Source organism: Tauraco erythrolophus, chromosome 27 (genome assembly GCF_009769465.1).
Source record: "Tauraco erythrolophus isolate bTauEry1 chromosome 27, bTauEry1.pri, whole genome shotgun sequence".
Taxonomy (NCBI): Eukaryota; Metazoa; Chordata; class Aves; order Musophagiformes; family Musophagidae; genus Tauraco; species Tauraco erythrolophus.
In genome coordinates, this window is record NC_141491.1 from 6,313,558 (window position 1) to 6,326,661 (window position 13,104).

Genomic DNA, 13,104 nt, shown 5'->3' on the forward strand with positions numbered 1-13,104 from the left:
CGTCATTCACTTGTGCTGGGTTTTATTTAAATGTTGATTGGAACATTCCACCTCTTCAGCTCACCAGGTGCTCCCAGATGTATCACGTCTCCTGTCATTCCAGTCTGGAAATACCAACAGCTATGGCGAGATCATGACATCAGCTTGTTACAGTCTGAGGAACCTCATCATGTCCAACCCACACCTGGGAAAGTCTTACTTGACAAGCAACATGCTAAATAATGTAGTAAGCCTGTGCCGAAATGGGTGAGTTTGGGGCAGAAGGCATGGAGAGGGTCATGCACAGACATTTTTGAGCCCGCGCACTCTGTGCAAAGCCAGATGAATCCCAGAGCATTCCAAACACCCTCCAGAGCCATAGGAATGTGTTATTCTTTCCCTGTGCTGGTAAATTGAGAGTGCCAAAAAATTTCTAGCATGTTGGTGGGTACAAATCCTCTGCACTGATTTCTTGGAAACAGGCATGAGCCATCCAGGCTGGGATTTGTAAAGGGGCCTCAGGAAATTTGCTGGCTGATTTAAAAAAAAAAAAAAAAATTCTAAAAGGAACAAAAAGACCAACATCTTAAACCCTGTTAAAAATTCCAAGTGTCAAAACAGGGGATATCAGTACGCAGCCTGACTCCCCAGCACCTGGGCTTCCTGCTCACAGCTTCCTGCAAATCTCACCACGAGAGTCAGGTCTGAGATTCAAGCACCGCTGATATACAGGGATCGTGCTTAGCTTTAACGTTTGGATTTGTTCATCTTTCTCTTGGAATATCCACCTCAAGTGGCAAAGATGCAGCTGTGATGAAGCACATATATATATATATATGTAACTGTAAGTACCTCCCCTGGTCTGCTGACATATTTTACAACAACTGAGCAATCCCAACATATTTTTACCACTTTTTCTTTCAGGACTTTCTTTGAGTTTTGGTGGCAATGATTTTGTCCTGCTTGTTGTCCTTCCTCTGTACAGCCCTGTGCAAAACCTTGTCACCCTTTGCCAAACTGTATGTTCATTTCTGGCCAAACTGGTGCCAAACTTACACGGTCCTTGACGATGAATTCTCCTTCCTAGACTTTCATCTCTCCTATCATCTGTCTTTGTTTTAAAATACCTTATACAAGTGACCTATTGTTTTCTGTTGTGAAAAGACATTCGCATGTCTTCTCCACCATCCTTTGATAAACCACTTACAGTCTACCACTTGTTGCACAGCAGCAGAGAGACTCTTAGTCATTACAAGTGGCCTTGTTGTTTAGTTTGGACCTCAGCCAACGAACATCAGTCAATTTACTGCTTTTACATGCTTCCACTCTACAACAAGCCCAATTAACATGAAACCCAGCCCTCTTCTAAGTCTTCGTTGTTTTGAATGGTATTAACTTCTGTCTGAAGTCCCGCTTTGGATCCCTCAGACCAGTCGTCAGCTAATTCGCTACTGCTTCAGCAACGTGTTGCACAACTGGGGCTGTGTGTACCTTCATTGTCTTGACTGTTTTGTGTGATGAGCTTTGTTTGCAGTGACTCACTGAACTGCGAGGAGTTACTAAATTCTGGAAAAGTCTTCAGTGTGTTCCTCCTGTCTTTATCATGAACGCCTTCTGAGAAACTCCCTGGTTCTTAGGATGTCCAAAACTTGAATTGTTCCTTTTCCTCCATTATTTGTTTCTGTCCCCAAAGATTTTTATGCTGTTCAATTCTTATGAAAAAATGACAACAATTTACACCAAGGAGTAATCTTACTTATTCAAGCCAGATCATTTCAGACTGTTCCCATAAAGCAGATGCGAAAGAGATTTCTCTAGTGACTTGAACATCTGCTACTTCACAAGTTAACTGTTCCCACATTCCTGTATAGCCTGTGAAGATGAACAAGAAATTTTAGGGTGAGATTTGTCCAGTCCTACATCAGAAAGAGCCTCACCCACTAGATACAACACTTCCACTGGGGGCTGTTGCCTAGGTTGCATGCAGACCCCATGCTCCCCACGCTGATGTTCAGTGTGGTGAATCCCATGCTATGAACCTCCTCCTTCCCAGCACCACAGCCCCCAGAAATAGAGATCAGAGGAGATCTCAACGGTGACCAAATACCCATGGAGAACACCAAGCCATGTTACATCTTGTTAGTATTTTGCAGAGTTTTCTCTATTGATTTGCCTCGGTTTCCCCGTGGACAAACTTCCCTCACTTCCAGCATTGGTGTTGGTTTGCCTCCCTCGCACATACTTCTTCTGCCACCAAACAAATATTTCTTTACCTATATTTTTTAACTGGTCCCTAATTTCATTTGAAGCCATAAATCATTCGTTTAATAGGCTTCAACAATTTCGTATTCATGTTTTAGAAACAGCTTCCAGGTTACAGACAGGTGACTTATGGATCTTTTCCTTTGCCATGTTCTTCTCAAATGTTAGCCAGCACTCCTCAAAGCTGATGTTTCTTTTTCTGGATGCTTCTTGTAGCTGTATTCTGAGTGAAAGGCATCAACAATTCAGCAGTTTATCTGATAGCTGTGGTTTCTTCTGCCTCCTGGAGCATCTCAATTAAATAATTGTCTCATTCTCCCACATATATCCTCATCTATGGCACAGGCTTCACAGTGACAGTGGTGTTTGTTCACTCTTTGCTATTTTTAATCCAAATTGCCAAAATCTTGAATATTACCTTCTTTTTTTGGTGATGTTTCTGAAAATCAAGTTACCATTACTGATTTATTGTGATATATGATGTCCTTTTCATCTATATTCTCCAACTGTCTGAAAAATATTCCTCTGCTTATTTTCAAGCAACATTATTTCACTGATAAATCATAATTTTTCTCACTAATTCTACTATCTGCACTAAAAGCTTTTCTCCCAAATCTTTTTCTGTAACTTTACAACTTCAGATTTGCAGTTTGTTTCACAATCCCTTTATCATTGATTTCTTTCAGTTTCTTTTGTCCATTCACTTTTCACCCCTTTTATATTACACAATTTAATTTTGCAGTTTAATTGTACCATAACATTTAACCAAAATTAATCTTTCAAGAAACGTAAGTCTTTCCTTGATTCTTTTCTGTGAAAGAGAGTTCCTCTCATACACAGATTTCCAAACTCCCATTTCTTTCAAAGACTGCCCCTTGATATCAATTTTATAAACTTATGATATTCGGAAGAAGTTTTTCCAGGAATTCCTTGGCATCTGCTGATGTTTTTGTCCTTTGAGGAAGCATTGTTTCCCCCCATTATTTGGTATGCATGTACAAAAACTCATCCTTTGTGCTGCCCTCGTGCTTTCCCTCCCTCTTCCACCTCACCAGCTCCTGGTTCTTGTTTGTGTTTTGTTGAGTCAATAGCTTTTCGGATGACTGCTGCCACTGCCACCAGTGCACATCTTCCTTGTTGTCTTTCCACAAATTTTTACAAATAATTTTATTTGTAAAAAGCAGATTGTCCTTAAAATCCACTTTAATTTTCAGGTAACTTGTTTTTAAGAAACTTTTCCCCCAAATCAACTGTCCTTGGTATTCTGCTCCATGTTCTACACCACTGTAGTCACACACTATTCCGAGCACTTTTGTTTGGGATATGCTGCTTTACATACTGAAATTGTGATCACAGATCCATCAGTTCATGCTTAATATTTTTATACCTAAATAGTGGCTGAAGATGCTGTATGAAACAGAGACAGTATCAATACTTCAAATTAAGAATGGTCGAATTCTTTTGTCTGAGTTTGGAAATGGTTCAAATACCAGATGCTGGTAATTTTGGTTTGAAAATAAAAATTTTTTTGAGGTGTGCTCTGAAGTCACAATGGCAAAAAGTACACATTTGACATCATTAGAAGCAAATTTAAAAAAAAAAAAAGAGAATTAGTCTACCTTAGAAAGAGAGAAACAACGGGAAACAACATATTCTTGAAAAAGGGTATCAAAGGCATCCACTGACCATCTAATCATAGATACCTCTGGGTTTATTAGTTTTTAATGGCTTTTCAATCACAAACAATTTTTCAGCCACAAAGTTTTTTTAAACATAGTCATTCTGGTAACAGGGCACGGCACAGGACGGTTATTACTAGAGAAGTGATTTTGCAATAAAACCTAGTTCTCCTGTCCCTAAACCTTGCTCAAGAATTTCCGCGTATCCACAGCTTGTCCAATCCTTCTCTCAATACCAACATGTATGAGCTGTAAAACCCCCTTGGAGTTTATGACCAGGTTAAATTTGCTGATTTCTTTTAGGCTACACAGTCTTTGGTAGCAACTGCTGTGTATATTAGAGAAATGCCTCAAAATCTACTGAATACGGTCACATCGGTGTCCTTTCACACTCAGAGTGCAGTGCTTACAGGTCCCAGGTTGCTCCTGATGACCACTCTGTCAGTCTTATTTCTCATAGTCTGATGAGGACTATTATGAGGACACAATGTTTTGTGAAGATGTATCATGCAGGGAGGGTCCTGATTTGGGTCCGCACCTCTCCATCATCCTGGCTGAGGCAGGCTGGGGCTGTCGCCCTGAACCCGGATCTGGAGTCTCCCATAGGCAGGACAAGGTCCAGCAGATCAGGAGCAGTGATAAGAACCAGCAAGGAGGTTTATATCTAGGTTGTCGTATGAAATGTTCCAAAATTATAAAAGGTACTGCTATGACTCACGGTTTCGGAGCTGTTACTTGAGCAAGTATCTATTAACTTGTGCTGAGTAAGGGCTTACGGTTGCAGATGTTGTTGTTACAAATGCTCCCACCTCCTCTGTCCTCACCAGGCAGCATGGAGCCCGTTCCTCTGCTGCCCTCCCGAGAGATTCGCCCACACTGTTCCTACCGACTCCAGGGAAGGGTTGGCACTGTTTCCCTTCTCTTTCCCTCTCCCAAATTTTGTGCTCCGGAAACGCTCCTTCAGCTCAGTTTAACACCTGTTTTTCCACTCAAATCCTCCCCTCTTTGTCATTTGCCCCATTCCAGCCCCAGAGGTCATTGTCACTTAACATTGCTGAGAGAGCAAGGACAGTTTTATGGGCAGTCAAGTCTGCCCAGCCTTCCAGCTGGAGATGGGCTTACGTAAAGGCTGTCGGTAACGTCTGTGGGTTGCTGCTCTGTGGCCTGCCATAATTCACCAGGATTGCTTTCATCTTCCCAGCTCCTGTCCAAAAGCGGCTGAAGCTGCTCGCCTCCTCCTGACAGATCTTTGGTCCAACAGGGAGCTCCAGAGTGTGCTCAAGCAGGTAAGGAAAACGCTCCTGCTTTTTGGCTGACAGAACAACCCTGGTCTTGACTCACTCGCCGAAGTCGGTGAGTTTGCAGAGGCCGTGACTCAGCAGCGAGTACGGGCAGCGGCTGGGAGGAGCCCGGGGCACTGGGAGGACCACGATGCTCTCAGTACTCGGGTGCCCACCTGAGATCCGAGCAAGAGGCAGCGAATCGCAGCCGCAGCTGCCGGGACTGACTGTAGGGACTGAGCGGGCTGTGGCGTGTCTGTGTCGGGCAGCTCGCACCCTGGGGATGATGGCCCTAGGTGGGCTGTTCCGTGGTGCTCCTGGAGTCGATGCTCTCCTGTGTGCACAGCATTGCTCCATGCTGGGAACGGACCTGGACGTTTCGCACTAGCTTGGGAGACTCCCTTCATTGCAGTCCATCGTGTAGGATCAGCGTGCCCCAACGGATCCCTGGCAAGGCTCTTCCTCTCTTTACCCCCATTTTCTTCTGTGTCCATAACACTACCCTGTGGTTACATCGCCCCTGCAGTCAGGGCAATCTTTTAAACGAAGAAGAGGAGTATTTAGGATTTGTTTTGCTCCCCACAACAGAAACTGTGAAAGTGCAGAGCCAGACGGGGCATGGAGCCAGCTTCCAGCTCCCAGTGGCTTTCTTTGAACAAGCTGGGTTTTTCCAACTCAAGAGGAGCAGCACCTGCACAGAGCAAAGGGCCAAATTAAAGAGAAGAAGCAGCATCCACAAAGGGGAGCACCCTGGGGGCAGGAAGGCAGAGAGTACCTAAATATCGTTCTCACATTAACGGTTAGGGACTTTCTCCATAGGAGCTTGTGCAGCTTTGCGCCAGGCTCCGCTCAGGAGCCTGTGCCAACTCATCTTGAAGTGACTGAGTCACTCCTGCCTTCACACAGATGTTCATTGCATAGGTATACATCAGAGGAGAAGGATGAGAGTCTGCAAGGGTGTATGCATCATGCATATATCTTTGCTGTTTTTTCCAGCATGAGGAATAAGGTGAAATAATATTCAGTGAAGGATTAACTAAAGGTTTCCTCCAGTAAAGCTGGAGAAGTCCAGCTCTTGGTGGAAGGAAAGTGGTGCAAGGAAGATGAAGCCCAAATGAGGGTGATGTGCCAAAGGCACACAGAGGGATGACAGAGGAGGTTGCTTGAGGATGGAGCAGACTTTTCAAGTGGAGGACAGCTGCTGAAGTGGGGCCGGAGGCTCCCTCCCATGGCAATAGCGAGCCATCAGATCTGAAACCCATATGCACTCACTGCACTTCACATGCATCTGCTTTTTCAGCAAGGATTCGATAAGAACATGATGGGATCTTTAGCTGGAACGACCTTCAGGACCCTCTCCTCCAGATTTTAGGAGCCTCTCCATGCACGTTCAGGCTGCAGGTGAGAACGGGGCCCTCGTGTGTGAGGGTGGTTTGGGGAGCAAAGGAGCAGTGCGTGAACCCCATGAGTTTTTTGCTATTTTTAATCTCCTGGAAAGTGGGTTTGTGAGATTATCATCACAAATCTTTTCAGCCCCAACTGCAAAGCATTTGTTCCGATGAAAGGTCGGAAGTTGTGCAGTTCCTGGGATAAGTGCAGATGTTGCCCATGCTACCCATCTGTGCATTTTAGACAGGCGCAGATGCCATAGGACAGGCAAGGCTGCTGGGCTTGACTATGCCTCATGTGTCTTTCTTACTTACTTTGCCAAGCAATAACTGATTAATTGCATTTTGCCAAATCCTCTCAGGTGGGGTTTTTCACAGGAATCTCTCTGAGAGTACTTTTTGTTCCTGAATTTTGACTAACGTTATCTGGATAGCGTCAATAACATGCAATTAATTCCAGCACATGCTCTAGCATTAATCATCATCCTTAGGGATCTTTTGAGTGCTTAATGATCTACCTATAAGCCTCATATCAAAAGTAGGAACTGTATGCTGACATCTAAAAATCCCAGTAGGGAAACCAGGTTAGAGACATCATGGGCAGAATTTCCCGGGCATTGTTATGGTTTTTTATTCAGTGTGAAATGAGGATTGAATCTGTAAGGTACTTTTGATTCATAATTCCCACTGAAGAGAAAAGCTTTAAGCAGTTTCACACTTTTCAAATATCAGATGTCTCTATGATGGGGATTGAGATGATCCAGAATGAATTATTTTTACCCCTTCCCAACATGTTCTTTGCGATCAGACTAAGCACAGTCCTGATGTAGTGGAAAATAGTGCAAAAGCCCGTTTCTTTCCTCTGCCCAGGTACAGGTTTCACTTGTTACTTCGTTGGGATGTTTCCTCTGAGACTCAGAGGAACATGGGAGTCTAAGGGAAAAATTATTGCCATGGGCAATACAGAAACCGGGTACAGGCCAAGAAAGAAAGATTAAAATTTGATTTTGAATGTAATGAAAAGATTTCTTGAATGTTTAATTACCCTGGTTTTTGGTTTTTCTTTGTTTTTCTCCATTTCAGAATTTGGAATTGGTTCATGTCCAGGAAGACAACCCTTTCAGAATTACTTAGGATGTTAAAGATGTAGAGTGTTTCTGAGTTTAACTCAACTGTAAAGCAAACTAAACATACGGATTTCATGTGGATGATACTGATATTTTTAAGGATTTTTTTTCTTTTTAGGGGGAGAAGGGACTTTTATTGAGGTTATACTTTCCTGATGTCAATAATTATTTTTTTTTTGCAAAGAGTGTGTCTGTGTAACTACGTAAGTGTCGCTGTGTATGTGCGCATGCAGGCAACATACATGTGCACACATGGTGAGTAGGATCTTCCTACAGGCTTAGTCCCCCGTCTTCCACCGAACGTCGGTGTGAGTCGCGCAGTTTAACCCCCTTGCAGAGTTTTGTCCAATTCCACCCGATCCGTGCGCCAAATACTGCCGCGCTAAAATCTTGTCACAATCTGGTTTTACCCACCAGTATGAAAATTGCCAACTTTAGGTTGAGTCCCCCATTGCATATGGCCGTTATAAACAGATACACACAACAATACTCTTCTTTACAAAGGCTGGTTATTCCTAACATTTATAAACACAGGCTTCTTTTCTGCTTATGAATTTTTCTCTGATGGACTCTTATAGTTATTAGCATTTTCTTTCCTGTCACGTGAACTCTTAATCTCAAGAAGCAAACTGACGTCTGCAAACTCCTTCCTGGGTCTCAGTAACTCTTCTCTGAAGCTAAATGTGAGGGACAATTGCAACACATCTGCAGAGCATGAATATCACCGGGTCCCGGACCGTTTTGAGCACCAGAACAACTCAATCTCGTGACTCTACCTGGACAAACGTGGCATTTGAGAAGCTGAGCTGGAGACAGGCAAAGTGTTTTTCCCCTGGTATCACTGACTGCCACACAGGACTGAGAAAAGTGAGGGATGTGGCTTTTTTAATCACTTTTTTTTTTTTATTATTGATCAGTGTAAAGGAATAGTATTAATATGCAAAGGAATATAAGTACTCGTGTGAAGTCAGGTTTGGAAATATTTTATTTCTTGAGATCTTTAATTACATTAATCACCTGTGATGCTGAGGCGGTGGTAGGGGACTACTGAGTTCATTTTAGGGCAACCCACTTGTTATGACAGTAACCGTGTGATGGAAGAGGCTGACCTTCCTCTCTCCGGAAGAAAAATATCCTTTACCTGTCCCTGGAGGGGAAACAGCTCAGATCCACAGGGAAAGGACCAGCTGAGGATGCATTTGCTGGCTGTCCCACAGACACGGTTACTGCTTCTTCAAACAGTGCAGGGCCACAGGACCCCTTTTTGCAAATATCAGGGGTACAGGAGGTGCTCGGGAAGGATGAATTATAAGCCTGGAAAGGGAAAAATAGTCTCATTTTTTGCAAGTGTCAGACTCCTAAATTGGTGGAAATCAGCATGTCCCCATTCACGTCACAGAAATGGGGTGATTTGTGCCCACTAAAGAACTGTCCATGAAGTTCAGCTTTGCTCTGACTCAGCTCTAGAGCTAAGAAGCACGGTGGCACTCGTTCATCCCCTGTTTAGACCACAGGGAGCACATGTCCACAGAGGGAGATGGTTTTCCAGCTGGTTTTTCTCTTGGACTACAAAGGATGGCTTAATCCTGTGCACTTTAATGAGCAGCAACTATTTGCTTGCCTTCACCCACGTTCAGTCAAGAGCTTTCTGTGCCAAGCTCCCAGCAAAACGAGAGAGAAAAAAAAAGCACCTTTGAAGTGGAGAGCTAGAACCAGGAGAATCCGGTAGGACAGTTTCAGGAGCATTTAAACAGCAGTGAAGGAGCCCCAGCCCGCAGGCATGCCCTTGCCATACCTGCCAGCTGTTCCCTAGCTGGATGCATATTCTCAGATGCACGGTTCAAAATGTTTTCGGCAGGACCCGAGATCATGGATGTCTGAAGCAGTTGCAGCATCCACAGGCAGGATGGATTGTTACAGTTTTGGTGTAAAAGTACGTTGCTTGCAATTTTGCATTCAGATTTGTTCCTGTAATTACATGTTCGACAGAAGTCCTGGGAGCTAATGTTTTTCTCTGTAAAATTAATTGGGGAAACCTGACTACAAAATGTAATGATGGAATATTGAGGAAATTCATTCTAATTGGCTGTTATTTAAGCTTTATTTTAAAACACTGCTGCTGCTTTCACCGATAACGCAGTTTACTGAATCACTGTATAAGACACAAAGAGCTGTAGCTGTAAGATCATCATCTCACAATTAAGTTTACAAGTACTGGAGATTTCATTAGTAAGCATTAGACTCAAAGAGATAGATGCATCGTTCACATAAATTTTATTAAGTACAGCAAAGTTGTTTTTCTGAAGCTAATAAAATGATAAAAATAAAATCTGTCTCCATCCTCAGAGATCTTCAGAACATGACTGGGCACAGCCCTGAGCAATCTCATCTGGCTTGGACATTATCCCTGCTTTGAGCTGGGCAGACCAGAGAGGTTCCTTCCAATCTAATTTTTTTTTTTTATGATGCTGTATGTTACTGCTTTCATACCTCAAAATATCACTAACTCGAGAGAGCAGCGGGCTGTGACTTGTAACTGCTCTGCCATCCCAGGGCTATTTTGCAGCTATTTCTTCCCCAGGAAACTCTCTGATGCTCAACTCTGTTCTCTCAGTTGCTCTTTTTAAAATCTGGACTGCAGACTCCACCCAAGTCAGTGGGGTGACACTCGTGCCCAGCTGTGAGAAGAGAAAGGAAATTCAGACTTCTCAGAGTAACTGGTGTTGCTCACAACCAGCAGTTTCAGGAGCTCAGTGAGGTTCCCTCCATCACAAACGGATGCTGTTTTCACCTCCGATATGATTGTTTTTTTCATTCTAGGGAGGTATTTTGTCTTAAGGGTATGTTTTTAACTGTGACATCCTCTTCGATGAGCTGGTTTCCTGTTTTTTCTTCTTTAAGAGCCAAGGCAGGGCGTACCCCCAATGAGAGGGACAAGGGCAGGTCTACAGCACGTAGCACATGCCCTGGGTCGTAGCGATGGAGAATTACTGGGGAGGAAGGACCACAGCTAGCAGCACCGTTAGCTCTGCCGGCAGCAGATATAAAAGCAGTTGGGGCCTGATTTGTGCGCAGGACACACAACCATGTAAATAAATACCATACTCGTTTGTCCTGGGGTTAGCAGAGCTTTTTGGTCTATTTTCTCATAAATGCTTTGTTTGTTTTGTGTATGTACAATCCAACCCACCCCAGCATTTCAGAAGCCTCATGGACGAGTAGAAGGCAGTAGGCAGTTTTATTCCTCTCTGTCCACACACCAGTTTGAGACCAACTTAGCCTACCAGTCCATAGCTATACAGTGTATTCTGTAAGATATAGGTATGTGAGAATAATGTATCAGAGTTTTGTTTTGGCTGTACTGTATGTATTTGCTTCATTGGAAAAGCTGAAATCAATAAAAATTGCTGGAATTTCTTCAAGCTTCCCATTTTGGATGATTTTGTTTTGTTGTCTTGCCAGTATTAGGAGAGAATAAAGCATCTGTTTGAAAGGTTTGTAAAAACCTGTTACCCTGCAGCAGTGATCAGTCTGGACTGTTCTGCCTGATGCCAACACGAGTAATGAAGCTGTAAATCCCGTTTCCTCCACCATTACGTCCTTGGCAAGCCTCAGTGGGTTTCTCTCCCATAAGCTTTTACAGTCACCACTTCAATCCATGAAAAATTTAATTCTCAATAGCATCATTGGTGTCACTGCTGTATGGATCTAAAGCTTGTGAGAAAAAAAAACACACCTTAGATTCTTCTGAACCTGGATCGTATGAGCTGTGTTTGGAGCTCCCTAGGCCTTGTATTTAAAAAGTGCGATGAGTTGATCTGCCCCAGTTTCAATTTGGTCAAGGCTGGAAAGTCCCAGCTCACACAAACCCGCCAGCTCATCACGTGCCATGACCTTCTCTGAACCTTTCCCAATTAAACTGTTTCCTTTCTGAGACGAGGAGACCAGAACGGCAATACGGGATGCAAAGGGTGAGTAAGCCACGGGCTTATGTATGGACATCGCAGCCTCCTTTCTGTTCTCTTCTCCTGACCTTCGCCTTGGCTTCTGCAGCTCTGTTGTGCATCGAGCTGTTGCTGGGATGGGCTGTCCATCAGAGAGTTCCCTCCAAATGGTCATCTCCAATCCCATCACTTACATGCGAAGATAAGGTTATTTGACCCATGTGTATCACTTAACGTTTCGCTATGCTGATGTCTGTCTGTCTCATTTATCACCTTTTCCTTATTGCTCTATAGTTCCCCAAAATTTTATATACAGACATGACCTGCAGTCCTCAGGTACGCAATGATGTGGATTTCCCTCTGTCAAGTATAAGATGTTACAGAAATCTTCTCCATTTCTCAGTGACATCACAAATTAAAAAAAGTAAATACATGGTCTTTCCCACTCTTCTCCTTTCTGAGTATTCCTTTCACCCCTGATGCTTACTGGCCCTCCAGTCTCCGCGGCAGGCCCTCACATATTTGAAGATGCTCTTACTATTATGGCTTATTCTTCTGACTTCAGCTAGTTATTCCTTCAAATCCTTTTTGGCATATTTAATATGGTTTATATTTAACCTGGCAGAGGCTATGAAGTCTTTCCTACTTTTGTCTTCAGCTATTTGAAAGACACCTTCTGATAACCTCCTCCTGCTGCTGCTTAACCAGGCCAACTCCCTTCCACCCTTCCTCAAGGATTTCGTAACTGGTGGGATGTACTGAGATCGTGCTTCAATATAATTGACGTCCTTCTCCCTTTTGCTTTCCCTTAACAAGCATCATCCTTTAAATTCCCCTTTTGGAAGATAAGCACACAGTGGTGGATATTTAGGCTTTCTTTGATGTTACGGGGCAGCTCTATAAATGTAAGATTTGAGGTCAGACTTTTCCTGCTAATCAGGACCAAATTTAAGGCTGCATCTGCTTTGAGGGCTTCCCAGCCTGCTCCATGAAATTGCTGTCAACTGCATCTAAGATTTTGATCTCTGCATCATGTCCTGCAGTAACTTAAGCCCAGTCTGCATGAGGATAGCTGAAGTGCAGGATGCACAAAGGACTTTGTACTTCCAGTACTGGAGGACATTATAGTGTATAAACACTGGCAGCAACCTTACAAAAGGCATAAGGAAGAAGCATCCTCTTGATCTCCTTCAGAAGAAGGCTCTTCAAAGAAGAAACCTGACAAAGGGGAATGCAATCTCAGTGACAAGGTGTGTTTAGTTCGTTTACTTAAGGCAAGGCTGAGGAATAGTCCTTACCATTGAGGAATATTTTATGAAAAGAGGATTCACAGCCTATCAGACAGTTCACAGCCTGTGAATCCATGCATTGGAAAAGGGACAGATGTCACCCCACGTCATGTTACTCTGAGCTCCTTTCCAGAAGCACCCTTTGCTGCTCTGCTG

The 13,104-nt window shown here is 43.5% G+C and overlaps 1 protein-coding gene across 1 annotated transcript in view; it reads left to right on the forward strand.

Annotated features, from left to right (window-relative positions):
* The window catches only part of PKP1 (plakophilin 1), a 44,292-nt gene extending 37,720 nt beyond the window's left edge, over nucleotides 1-6,572 (forward strand). The window contains exons 11-13 of the mRNA XM_086627352.1: nucleotides 60-246; nucleotides 5,122-5,206; nucleotides 6,501-6,572. Of these exons, the coding sequence (XP_086483478.1) occupies nucleotides 60-246; nucleotides 5,122-5,206; nucleotides 6,501-6,572 (344 nt within the window). The remainder of the gene's footprint in view (nucleotides 1-59; nucleotides 247-5,121; nucleotides 5,207-6,500) is intronic.
* Nucleotides 6,573-13,104: the final 6,532 nt, after the last annotated feature.